Source organism: Balearica regulorum, chromosome 2 (assembly GCF_011004875.1).
Source record: "Balearica regulorum gibbericeps isolate bBalReg1 chromosome 2, bBalReg1.pri, whole genome shotgun sequence".
In the NCBI taxonomy this organism is placed as follows: domain Eukaryota; kingdom Metazoa; phylum Chordata; class Aves; order Gruiformes; family Gruidae; genus Balearica; species Balearica regulorum.
Window position 1 is genome coordinate 59791804 of NC_046185.1, and position 12142 is coordinate 59803945.

General features: G+C 35.7%; 1 protein-coding gene across 2 annotated transcripts in view; it reads left to right on the top strand.

Annotated features, from left to right (window-relative positions):
* CDH7 (cadherin 7) overlaps positions 1–12142 on the top strand; it is a 71954-nt gene that overhangs the window by 28148 nt on the left and 31664 nt on the right. For both annotated transcript variants that reach the window (XM_075744521.1, XM_075744522.1), the window contains exons 2-4: positions 807–1101; positions 8516–8635; positions 10949–11116. In XM_075744521.1, the coding sequence (XP_075600636.1) occupies positions 807–1101; positions 8516–8635; positions 10949–11116 (583 nt within the window). The remainder of the gene's footprint in view (positions 1–806; positions 1102–8515; positions 8636–10948; positions 11117–12142) is intronic.

Sequence of the window (12142 nt, forward strand, 5' to 3'; positions counted from 1 at the left end):
CTGTTAACTTAAAATAGTTTGCATGATGAGGAAGAAAGTTGCTGTAAATCTGTCTTTCAGTTCTCATGGAAGATACATTTTGACCTACTGGGTAACATTAATTCTGTGCCTGCTACAAGTGGTCGCAGGGAAAGGACACCTGACTTTCAATGCTGTGTAGTTCAGGTGGTGTTTGGACATTTCTTGGTCTTTCTCAGACTCTGTGTTTTTCTGAAGTTAGATAACAGAAAACAAGATGTGGAAGTGAAATTACTGTCCCATCAGATAGCAGTGAGCAGTCTAATGACCAATCTGTTTTCATTCATTTGATATGTTTTAGTGCTTTACACGGTAAACACTACGGAAATCAGTTTGTAGTTTCCCATAGGTGCACAGGGGCAAATAAACACTGACATTAAGTTCATAGTGACATTTCCCTGAAGTCTCACCCTTCAGTAGAATTATAAGCTGAAACCAATGAAGTTGTTAAATTCAGGTAGGAGTAGAGTCACTGTTATAATCGTATGTGTGCATGTGTGTATGTGTGTGGTTGTATAAAGCTCTGGGGTGAGATGCCTGTAAGATAATACCAAATGCATTTGAAAATGAGATTGTTTGCAGGAAAGAATGAAATTGTCTTGCTCAAAAGAGCAAGCTGACAGATTCTAATGGTCCCTCACATGCCGTGCACGATAAACATTCAGCTTATCTTTGCAAAACCAATAAAATTTCATGTACGACTGCTCGACATAAGAATTATTTTTACATATCTTCATGCCACTGACTTTCTTGTAAGTTAATCTCATCTCTCATCAATTTTTCACCAGCTTCACTCTGATGTTGATAAAGGAGATGGTTCCATCAAATACATCTTGTCAGGCGAAGGGGCAAGTTCCATTTTCATTATTGATGAGAACACGGGGGATATTCATGCTACAAAGAGGCTGGATCGAGAAGAGCAGGCCTACTACACGCTCCGAGCACAAGCACTAGATAGGCTGACTAATAAACCCGTGGAACCAGAATCTGAGTTCGTCATTAAGATTCAGGACATCAATGACAATGAGCCCAAATTTCTGGATGGTCCTTACACTGCTGGAGTTCCCGAGATGTCTCCTGTGGGTAAGTGCAAAATACACTGTTGGTGTTGTGGGAAATTTGTTCCTATTGTCTTTTTAAAAATTTCATTATTTTTTACTGTATCACACTAAGCTACTTAATTATCTATGAGCCACCTGCAACAGTTAGATATTTCGAGACTTAACTGGAAATAACATGCTAGATTAAGTATTTACCCTTTCAAAAATGTTGTGAAACTCAAATAGCTATGCAGGGATTCAGATAAGCATTTTATGTTGTATTTCTCATTCCAGTGCCCAGAGGCTTTGTTTTATAACTCTCATTAACAATGATAAGTTTCACACCTATGCTATGGTACTCAGAGGTGATAATATATCATTTTGTTCAGATAAAGTCCGTTCTTAACAAACTCTTCAAATTCCTGCTAGTGATATTTTTTCCTGCTAGCATAATTTTTTTTGGTAAGTGTTGCATATATCAGCAACAGTTTGCTGTGTATTTTTTCTAATATTCAAATCCAGCTCTCTGGGAAATATTTGCAAATAGCAGGGACTGGATTACAGCTTGGGATAGTTTCAAAATTCCAGTGGGATCAGAGAAGAATGGCTTTTAGAGGCTTCAGACCCTCTGTTGGAAAAGAAGAAATGCTATTTTTTTCTGAATTTGAATTAGGGAAGAATTTCATTGAATTCACTATCTCCTCATTTTAAAGAGACAAAATGCTCATCTTCTGTCAGGTGCAACTGTTCCTTTGAAAGCTGGCTGATCCAGACAGATAGGAGTTTGGCCCAGAGACATTCTGGTAAATTTTACTTTAACCTGAAATTATAAGTGCAAGCAGAAAGCTAAAAAAGCAGAAGACCTTAATGTACTTCAGTGGAAATATGTGTATGGGAAGGTTGAGAGAGTTATATGGTGATTGAAATTAGGATTTTCTTTGCTCGACTGATTTTAAACCATATCAAAATTTGCAACTCTTACAGTAAGACTTCCCGTATAGAATTTGCTATAATTTCCTCAATACTATTTCCTGTGTTTTTGGACTTAAACAATGCCTCTAAATTAGAGCAAGTGAGAGAAAAAGAATCCTTCTGTGCCTAAGTGTCCTGCAGCAATCATTAGTCAACATTGCTTTTCTATTTGAAACTCAGCTTTGGAGCCAATAGGAGATAAGTAAAACATTACTGAGTTTTCTGTTTATTTATTTTCACTAAGCAGTGAGCGTAGACACTATTTCTCATTTGATACTTGGCACTTCTTCATTGTCATTCAAACACGATGTGGATGGCTGAAGAGGCAACAGCAGCCTTAGAAAGAAAGATGGATACAACAGATGTTGAGGAGTATCAGGGAGGAGATGAAGTCATGATACGCTGCTGAGAACTTTTTACTGCTGCACTTTGGAAAAATAGAGATAATCAGATAGTCCGAGACTGTAAAACCAAAATATTCAGCGCCTTAAAAGTATGTTCTGAAACAATATATATTTTTTAATTGTTGTTTTATTGTACAATCAGGTTAAGTGAGCTGTAGCATGCAGCAATGATTAGATTTTTGCACCTTTGTCTTGTGCCCTGAAGAGCAGTATCTCCACATTAGCCTTTTGAATGAGTTACCTCTGTCTTGTCCTGTACTGGCATATTGACATATGGACAACTACTACACATATATGAGGTTTGTCTACACACACAAATCCATGCCTCTACCCCTCACCCATGCTCCATTTGTTCCAAAAATATATTAGGAATGAATCTGTGGGGAGTGCACAGTGTGCATGGAGAACATAAGGCCTATTTTTCAAAATTAGCAGGTTTTGCATATTTTGTTGAATCTTTACCACATAAATGACTGAAAGAAGTTCTCTCCCATATGGACTGCAACACCATATATATATATATGCAACTTAGGTGGAATATTGTGCAAAATTATTAACTGAGACTTGAGCGCTCTCTGGGATTTGTGTCAACTAAGGATGGCTTCATCTTCATGAGCTTCCTGAAACTACATTTTAAACATCTTCATGGTTTGTATCACACAGCTACCACATACTGCATTGTTACTGAATTAGGGTTTACCATGAATTGCCTGTGTGGCACTTGTCTTACATAATCACATAGTTTATTCATATAACACATTTTTTTAATTAATCACCTAGAGCATTCATAAAATATTAAGGAGAAACAAAATATCTCTCTCCTATTTTGTTTAAAATTATATCCATGATAAGGATTTTTAATTGGATATTAAACAAAATTAGAGATCACAGGATTATAAACCCAAATTAGCTATAAAGATAGGAGAACTATAACCTTTGACCTGAAGGGTGGTTATGCAAGTATAATGATTCTGTATTTTATTTGACAATAATTTAGGACATTATCTAGGGCTAATTGAAGTCAATTTTTTCTGTTATTTGAAATGACTTCAGGTCAGGTTCAAATTACATTTGGGTCAGGCCCAATTATATTGATTATCCTGGACAGGATAAATATCTTGATGGCTTGTAAATCTATTCATAGCAAAAACCTCAAAGATAAGGCTTATCTGAAAATCATAGGGTGTTTTTTTTTTTTTTTTTAAAGTACATCTCTTAAAAATATCTGGCAGTTTTATATTTCAAACAAAAATAATGCAAATTATAGTTAAAAGAGTATTAAAAGAGTGTTCCTGTAATGTTCACCAAAAAATAGCTGATGTTAGATACTGGTCTGTTTTACTTATAGCCAAGGGAACTGAGGATAAAAATTCCAAGACCCAACATAGTTCTGGTTTTGTTTAATCTTCTCTACTCTCCAGACATATTGACAACTTTGCTTGTTACCCAGCACAACAAATGTCTTTCTTGCCATATTTATTATTTCTGATTGAGATGGATAGAAACATTTGATTTTTATACCAAAGAAACAAGAAAAAAAAAAAAAAAAGAAAAAAAAGCTTTATATCATGCTGAAATCTTTGGTACAAGTGGGTAGTGTTTTTTGAGAGCCTGAATGAAGGGAATGTCTCAAGCCCCCTCTGCTTCACTTTATCTGGCCTTGCTGCTGGGCTGAGACCAGTCTTGGGCTTTGCCCCCAAGAGAAGGCAGCCTAAGGAGGCTGTGGGAGTAGAGGAAGGAGACGATGAGGGTAGGACCTGCCTCCAGGTGCTGTCTCTTCCCTTCACACTCCTGGGGGGGAAAGGCAGCATCAGCTCTGGGTGAGGGCCAGTGGCAGAAGCACAGAAACACCAGACGGTACAGAGCAGAACTAGGCTGGGCTGTCACATGTAAGGGTTAAGCAGGTATTATGGATAACTTGGTAGTAAAGGTGTGTAATATTTCTAGTAGCAGCTGATATCATGTAGAAATGTGATGCCATCACGGAATTGTTTTGTGTATTACACATATTACATGTCATGAATTGATATCAGTCAATGCCTTTAATAACTGACTGCCTTCAAAGGTCTATTTTTAGTTTGATAATGTGGCTACAATTCAATTGATAAACTTTTGCGCAGTTTCAAAGATAAGCATTTTTTAAGTTCATCTAGTTTTAGAAACAAGTTTTCCCATAAAAGATTTCGCCAATGTTAAAAATGGAAGTCACACAAGCATTTCTCATACAAACTCATTTTAAAACTTTGGTAAAATACCACACAAGTTACTAGCAAGCTTTTTAAAAAACTCTGTGCAGAGGTCTCTAAAATAATAAACTCAGAGATTTAGAAAGGATCCCTTTGAAGGATCTCTAACTCAAATTTCAGCAACCAGTTTACCTTTATCTCACCTTATCACATAAAATGTTGATCTCTGCAACATGTTGGGAACATTGCTGAATCTTGACTTGGGTAAATTAAAGTACAATGTTCTAAATTGAAGGTCCTCTCTGCAGAAACTCCTCCCTTCCTTTTGCTCTAATATCAGAACTTAAATAGGTCAGGTTATCAGATTACTGCAATTCTGTAATATCTACTACTATCTATTAAAGGTTAAATTAAAAATGATAATGTAAACATTATCAGAAAAAACCCCAGAATTCTGTGCCAACCACACAAAATTTAGTATGTTATTAGCTAATATCAATAAAGAAATGTGTGTACACCCTTTGATTAGCAGCATGGATATTCCCTCTGTATTTGGTGCAATTACTGAAAAAGTTTATGAAGTTGCTACATGTAGAATTCTTTTTATGAACTGATATTAAAGCTTTGTTACAAAAGCATAATTGTAGACAAAAAATAATTGTAGAGGAATCCATATCTGAGAGGGAAAGACACTTTTTTTAGTAAATAGCCCCTGTTTATTTTTTTCAACCCATATCACATACACAAAGTGTAAGAAATATTCACTAATGAAAGTTTGGGGTAGGGTTAATGTCCTGTTTACACCTGCAGTCTAGGGCTCTGAACAATACTGCCATAATCAACATTTACCAGGACACTCATATTGTTGGATGGAGTGAAGGTGTGGTGCCGTTTGTTAACTGTCCCATATTACCTGTAAGTTCTACTCCTGGATGCATGTTTGGCAGATGACCATCTCTGTTTTGAGGTAGGGGAAAGTGTTCAGGAATAAAAGGAAGACTTAATTTCAGTGCAGGAACACAAACTCTCCTTTTGTAAGATGATGTAGTTGGAACTACAATGCAGCTACCAATTTTTCCTCAACCTGTAGATTTATTGACTATCCATGAGTATCCATAGAGCTTTATTGTTTGGGGATCTTTTAAAGTACAATAAGCATATGAATTTGACGTCATTCCATTGCAAGAAACATTAGGACAGCTCTGTGTTGCAATGGTCATCCTCTGAAGGAATTCCTGTTCTTCCAGAGAAATCTACACATACTGATCTTGCCATGCATTATGTTTTCTTGGAACTGATTGCCTACACGTAGGACTGTTCACATAGTTAGCATACCTTATTTTAGCTTGCATATTCTTATCAAAAAATATATTGTGCAGAAATCTCCCTCTTGGCATGGGACTTCTGGAAGCTTAAAGTTTTTGCGTGCAATAGGTAAAGAAATAATGACAATAGCAGTTGTTCTAAAAGATCTTTCCCCCGTGAGATTTGAGACAAGTTGATTAGCACAAAGGGACTAGAAAAATATCATTGTTTTTTAGTTGCTTATTACAGTCAAGTTGGATGAGTGCATAAAGATCTGGTGTTAGCATTTCTATCTAAAAAAACCCCAAACTATTTCTAAAGGATCTGTGTGTTTGAATGGGCAATTCTTCATTTTAGGAAAGAGCCAATTAGATTCAGATACCGACTTTATTCATCTCGTGGAATGTAGAGGATTTGTTTGCTACATCAATAGATTTTTACAGCAAACAAGCACTTCTAAGCTCGTAGGATTTCCAAAATGTCTCTGTTGAGGTTGCAGAGCCTGTAATTTCTTTGATCTTGTATTGGTCTGGAGTCCTTGAAAGCAGCAAGAGCAAGGAGCAAAGATGTAACTGTCTGTGAGGTTTATAAGCACTTTTGCCAATATTTGCAGACATTGTAAGCTTCATTGGCAGGGCTTAGGGACTTTGTAAATGTGTTAAGCCTGGCTTTCACAAAGAACACAGGATGTCAAATAGTCGTTACGATACCCTTGTACTCAGAAGCTGGAGAGACTCTGGCAAGTTTAAAATAGGTCCCTGTTTGAAATTACATTATAGAGTAATCTGTAAAATCAGTTTGACATACTGAATCAAAGCTCTTAGTTACTGGTGAACAGAAAATTGATGTATTTTAAGTCCCATAACTGATAAATGACTTGATGGATTAACTGCCAATTTTCTTTTTAAACTTTCCATCTACGTAATAGTTACATGTGAAATTTCAGGTTGAGAATAACCTTTTCCTTGTCCAAAAATATTAGACAGTCCACAAGAGAGAAAAATTGCATTTAAAATAGAATTGCAATTGTAATACTTTGTCATGGATACTTCAGGAAGAGAGATCAGGAGTGTATGTTAGCTAGGGCATAACTTAAGTGAATAAAGTTATCTTATGAATGGTAATTTCTGGTCACAATTCATACAAACTGGTCCTGTCCTTTGTAATCTGTACCATTTTATGGAGGACTGCACTTAATCCTCTCTCTCCAAACCTTTTGCCTGGTCCCAATACCCATTTATGATCCTCTCCTTAACTGGGAATTGAAAAGCTAAAGAAAATGGATGGGGGATGTACTATCTCACACACGAAGAATTTCAGAGCTTTCTCCCACACATTTGCTGAACAAATCCAGATAAAACTGACCAGAATACAACTCATGTTAAGTTCACTCTGGACGTTTGCTATTGCAGTTTGTTCTTAAAGAGTGGTTTCTAGACTTGCTGCTCTCGTTTTCACATGTCAAAAATGTGTTCATTCGGAAAATGAAAACTTTCTTTAACAAATGCTGTTCTCTAATCTTGTGTCTAAATCCAGTTTATGAAGGAAGCCATTCCTCTGTTGAAGACCTTTACTGGGCATCTGCCAAATTGCTTCAATATTAATTTGCAACCTAACCTCCAAATGGGTCCCTGGGCTGTTGAATGGAAGGTCTCAATGTTCCAGACAATCTGCCACTGAGAAAAAATAATCCTTTCTGGCTATCAAAAGGGTGGTGACCGTGGCCAAGGCCCTGGCTCCCAAGTGTTGTTTTATTCTGCTCTCAGCATACATCACGGAAGCTGTTGTACAGAACAAAACAAATGGGAACTGATGTGGAGAACATAATGAATAGGAGCTGGACACAGAATGAGATCCTCACAAAATATACCCTTCATGCTAGCCAGTTAGACATTTCACTTTCTTATTCCTGTCAACATAGAGACATTTCTTTCTCAAGAAATGTTTATGCAGTAGATTATTACCACAACTGGTACTAAAGTATTGCAGATTATTGAAAGAAACGAGTACTTTTTAAAGGAATTTAGAGACAGCTCTTACCAGTTTTTCTATGAGCTAAACCAGAAACTCTTCAGCCATCTTTTTATAAAAGTTTAAATAATTTTATCAGCTAAAACTGTTTTATATATATGTGTATACAATTATCAAAATATATAATACTTATGTACGTATACTAGAATTTCTAGCTACTCATTGCAATTTTAGCATGCAGACTTCTCTTCAAAGGGAAACTGTTACTATATTTCATTCTTAAGCATAATTCAGGCATTGCCATCATTTAAGAAATATTGTTCACATACCCTCCACCAACCAAAGGCAGAGATAGAGAGGGGGAGCTACTGAGTCAGATGTTTTTTATTGCTGTGAGTCAAAGGCTGAGACTATTGGGGAAGTCAGAACTCTGTAATAGCTGCTGCTACTGGTTTACAAAGAGGATTTTATATTCTAAGCTGAATCAGCATGGAAATGATGAACAGTTGTGAAAAAGCCACCTCTCACTGTTCAGATATATATTGGCACAGCATGTTGAGTACATGTAGTGCAGAGTTTTGGATCTTTTATGTACAATAGTCCCTTAAACATTTTGCAGGTACCTCTGTGGTTCAAGTGACAGCCACTGATGCAGATGATCCTACTTATGGCAACAGTGCTCGAGTGGTTTACAGCATATTGCAAGGACAACCTTACTTTTCTGTGGAGCCCAAAACAGGTAACTTTCCATAAACTCTCTGCGGTAATGCTGAGAAGAAAGAAAATGTGCATTAAAACTTGCTAGGAACTTATTAATGTGGTCTTTTGGTTAATTGAATACATTTGGATTTTGTTCATCTTTTAATCTCTTATTCTTCAGAATAGATGATGAAAACAACACATTTGAGCTATGTGATAAGCAGACATTGCTGGAATGGGAATTTTTATCTTCTTGTCAATCTACCAGCTCCCTGGTCTGCTGCCTGTTGCCATCAATGAAAATTTCAAGATTCTGTGAACAAGCTTTTTTGCAGATGTTTGTTTTAAAAATATCTAAATGTCACATAGCCAGATTTTTAAAGTATAGATTTACGGCATGATCACCTCTCCATTCTGCTTTATAAACTCAAGTTTTGTTGTGGGAAACGTATCTTTTCTTATTAGTTTGAAAAGGAGAGCACTGTGCTTCCTATCCTTATCTGATATAACATTTTGCTACCACTTTCAAAACAAATTATTGGTGGAACTTTTTTTACTATTTTCATGAAATTTTGTGAATATTTTAAGCCACAAAAATTGCAACCTTTAATCGTCTGTCGGTCTAATAAACATTACCCACTCTACTGTATTATTTCATAGAGTGGGAAACTAGGTTCTTGCTCTGCTCAGTTCAGTTTGGTGCTTGAGCCTTCACTTACACCAACATGGAGAAGAGTTATAATCTTCATTTCAGAGATGGTCAAGTTGAGACAAAAGAGAAACAAACTATTTACCCTATTTATCATAAATGATCTGTGATGTGAATCAGACCTGTATCCCAATGCTATGACCAAAAGTCACACTCTATTTAACAAGTTCTAAATTTGCAGAAATTAGTACTGTAATTATCTTCATATTGCAACAGATCCATGCCAAGCAGGGGTATATAGCACTTTCTTCCCTCCTCCACACCCCTCCCCAGTGAGTGTGATTTATAGTGGATTTCACTCTCTCTCTCTCTCTCCATGTATATGTATGTACAATGTATATTGTCATAATGACTGCAGACAGCTCTTGAACAATAATATGGTAGTTTCTGCTAAATCAAAATATTTAAGATTTCAGACTGAAATGTTTGCATACATTTTCACTTTGATGTGATACTCAAGTTTCCTGTGTGCATGATAATTAGCTTCCAAATGATTGGTTAACATTGTCTGGTAATTTAACTATCATAGAAAAACAAGCAGGCCAGAAAAAGCAATGTAGAAACAATAATGTTATGAAATTGTATATTAATTGTATTTTAACATGTCTTGTAAAATGGGTGAAATAGTGCCAGACGGTCTGTTTGTGAAATAAGTGTTTCAACCAAGAGATGATTAATGGCAAGTTCTGCATTCATAAGGGAAGAAAGAAGTAAAACTCTGACTAAACATTCAACAAATATCAGATGAAGGATACGTGTCCCAGTGTGCCTCTCCTTTATTTAGTTTGTTTATGTTTCCTTTGCTGCTGACACTAAGTGCTGGTGGAGTAAACGGCTGCCTCTCTGGAAATCAGAGTTAGCAGCTGTACAATGTACTGAGCATGAAATATTCATAAAGTCATCACGTTTTGAGAAGGTATATTTATTTTCTGATCTATATCAACAAAACTGAAAGGATGAAACATGGAACTTTCTTTTTGTTTTCATTTCAAAGCAATTAATTACAAATTCTATGCAGATCATCAAATGGACATAACAAAAACTACTTCAGATATTACAATATTTACATTAATAATTCAAAAATCTCTTAATTACACTAATGCTTTAGAAGCGGCAATTGTTAAAGCAAATATATGGTAAAATAAGGTGTTTTCATATATATGCAGAGTGTGGCATGATAAAATTATTAGTAAGAATTAATTTGGTGAGTGCCTATTCAAGACATTGTGAGATGAATCTTGACCTTGGAATCTTGAAAATGGATACAGGATATTCTGTTCTTCCTAGCTCTAAAAGAGTCGGAAATCAAACACAGAAGACGACCTCTTCCAGGGAAGGGAGTGTTACCCAAGACATTGTGAAGTCTGCAGTTCAGGGAGAAGATATTCAGAAAATACAGCCATCCATGGCATTACCCTAAGGATCTAGTACTAAATAAAAACTGGTGTGCTTTGGTGACTACTTAAAATAAGCTTGTAATATGTCAGTTCAGCTCCTAGTCAAAAATTGTGATATCAGTGCTGAAATTAATCCATTCCTCTCTTGTTGCAGACATTGATCTGCTGCTACCTTTTAAAGGCAAACTCAGCTTTCATGGTAATGTATTTGCTTGTGCAACCATGGACATGTCTTGTCTTGCTGCAGGTGTTATCAAGACTGCCCTTCCAAACATGGATAGAGAAGCCAAGGACCAATACTTACTAGTTATTCAAGCAAAGGATATGGTTGGGCAGAATGGTGGATTATCAGGGACTACATCTGTAACTGTCACCCTGACTGATGTTAATGACAACCCACCCCGCTTTCCACGACGTAAGTTACCTTGAAAAAATATGACTTGTAATATTATTTCTAAACATTGTTATTTTCTTTGCACATCATATTATTTCTAAACAAAAAGTGTTCAGCTTCCATGTTAAGTACTTTGAGAATCACTGACAGCAAGGTTGTATTATTATTATTATTATTATTATTACTACTACTTCTACTACATTGGAAGAATCTTTTTACTTAATGTTTCAGATCAGTTGAAATGATGTACAGCAGGTACATTTATTAATGTATTTTACTTCTTCTCTGTGAATAAAAAGACAAAAAAAAGATACACCTTAATAAATATTGGACTTCAGGATGCACAGTTCTTTAACTTGACTCTTAATCCTTCATATTCCTTTGGCAATTTAGCAGGATTTCTCCTATCCATACAGGAGTTAATCACAGAAGAGCCGGAAAATCATCTTCCTACCATTTACTTTCTTTGACCAAGGTGGCTCTCATCCTAACCTAAGAAAAGAGTACACAGTTGTATGCTCAAACCTGAAGAACTCAGTTTATTAACAGGATTCTGTCTGGGGTGCTTTTTTCATTAAAAAAAAAAATTAAAAAAAAAAAAAATCCTTGCTAAGTAGAATTAAAATAATGTGAAGAATATATTCATGTCCACTCCAGCTTCACCTCCAATGGTAGAAAAAATAGATCTGTACATGATAAATTTTCCCTGTTATTTCAAGCCACACACTGCTTGAAATAATAGAATAACTGAAGTTATATTTGAAGGTGAGGGTGTTATTTGCTACAGACTGCACTCAGATATCCTTTTGACAGCATATATATAATTTTCTACTTGAATGAAAAAGCTGGAATTTTCAAGAACGCAGATGGTGCATGTACTGTTAAAGAAATGAATATATATCTGTTTCTAATCATATTCAGATTGCAAACTACCTAATCAAGGTACACAGCTATAAAATAATAAAGGTTTATATTGATATTATTTAACTTGCTTTTTTTTTTCCTCTTTTGTGGAAAACAACATTTTACTTTTTATATTTTCTGCAT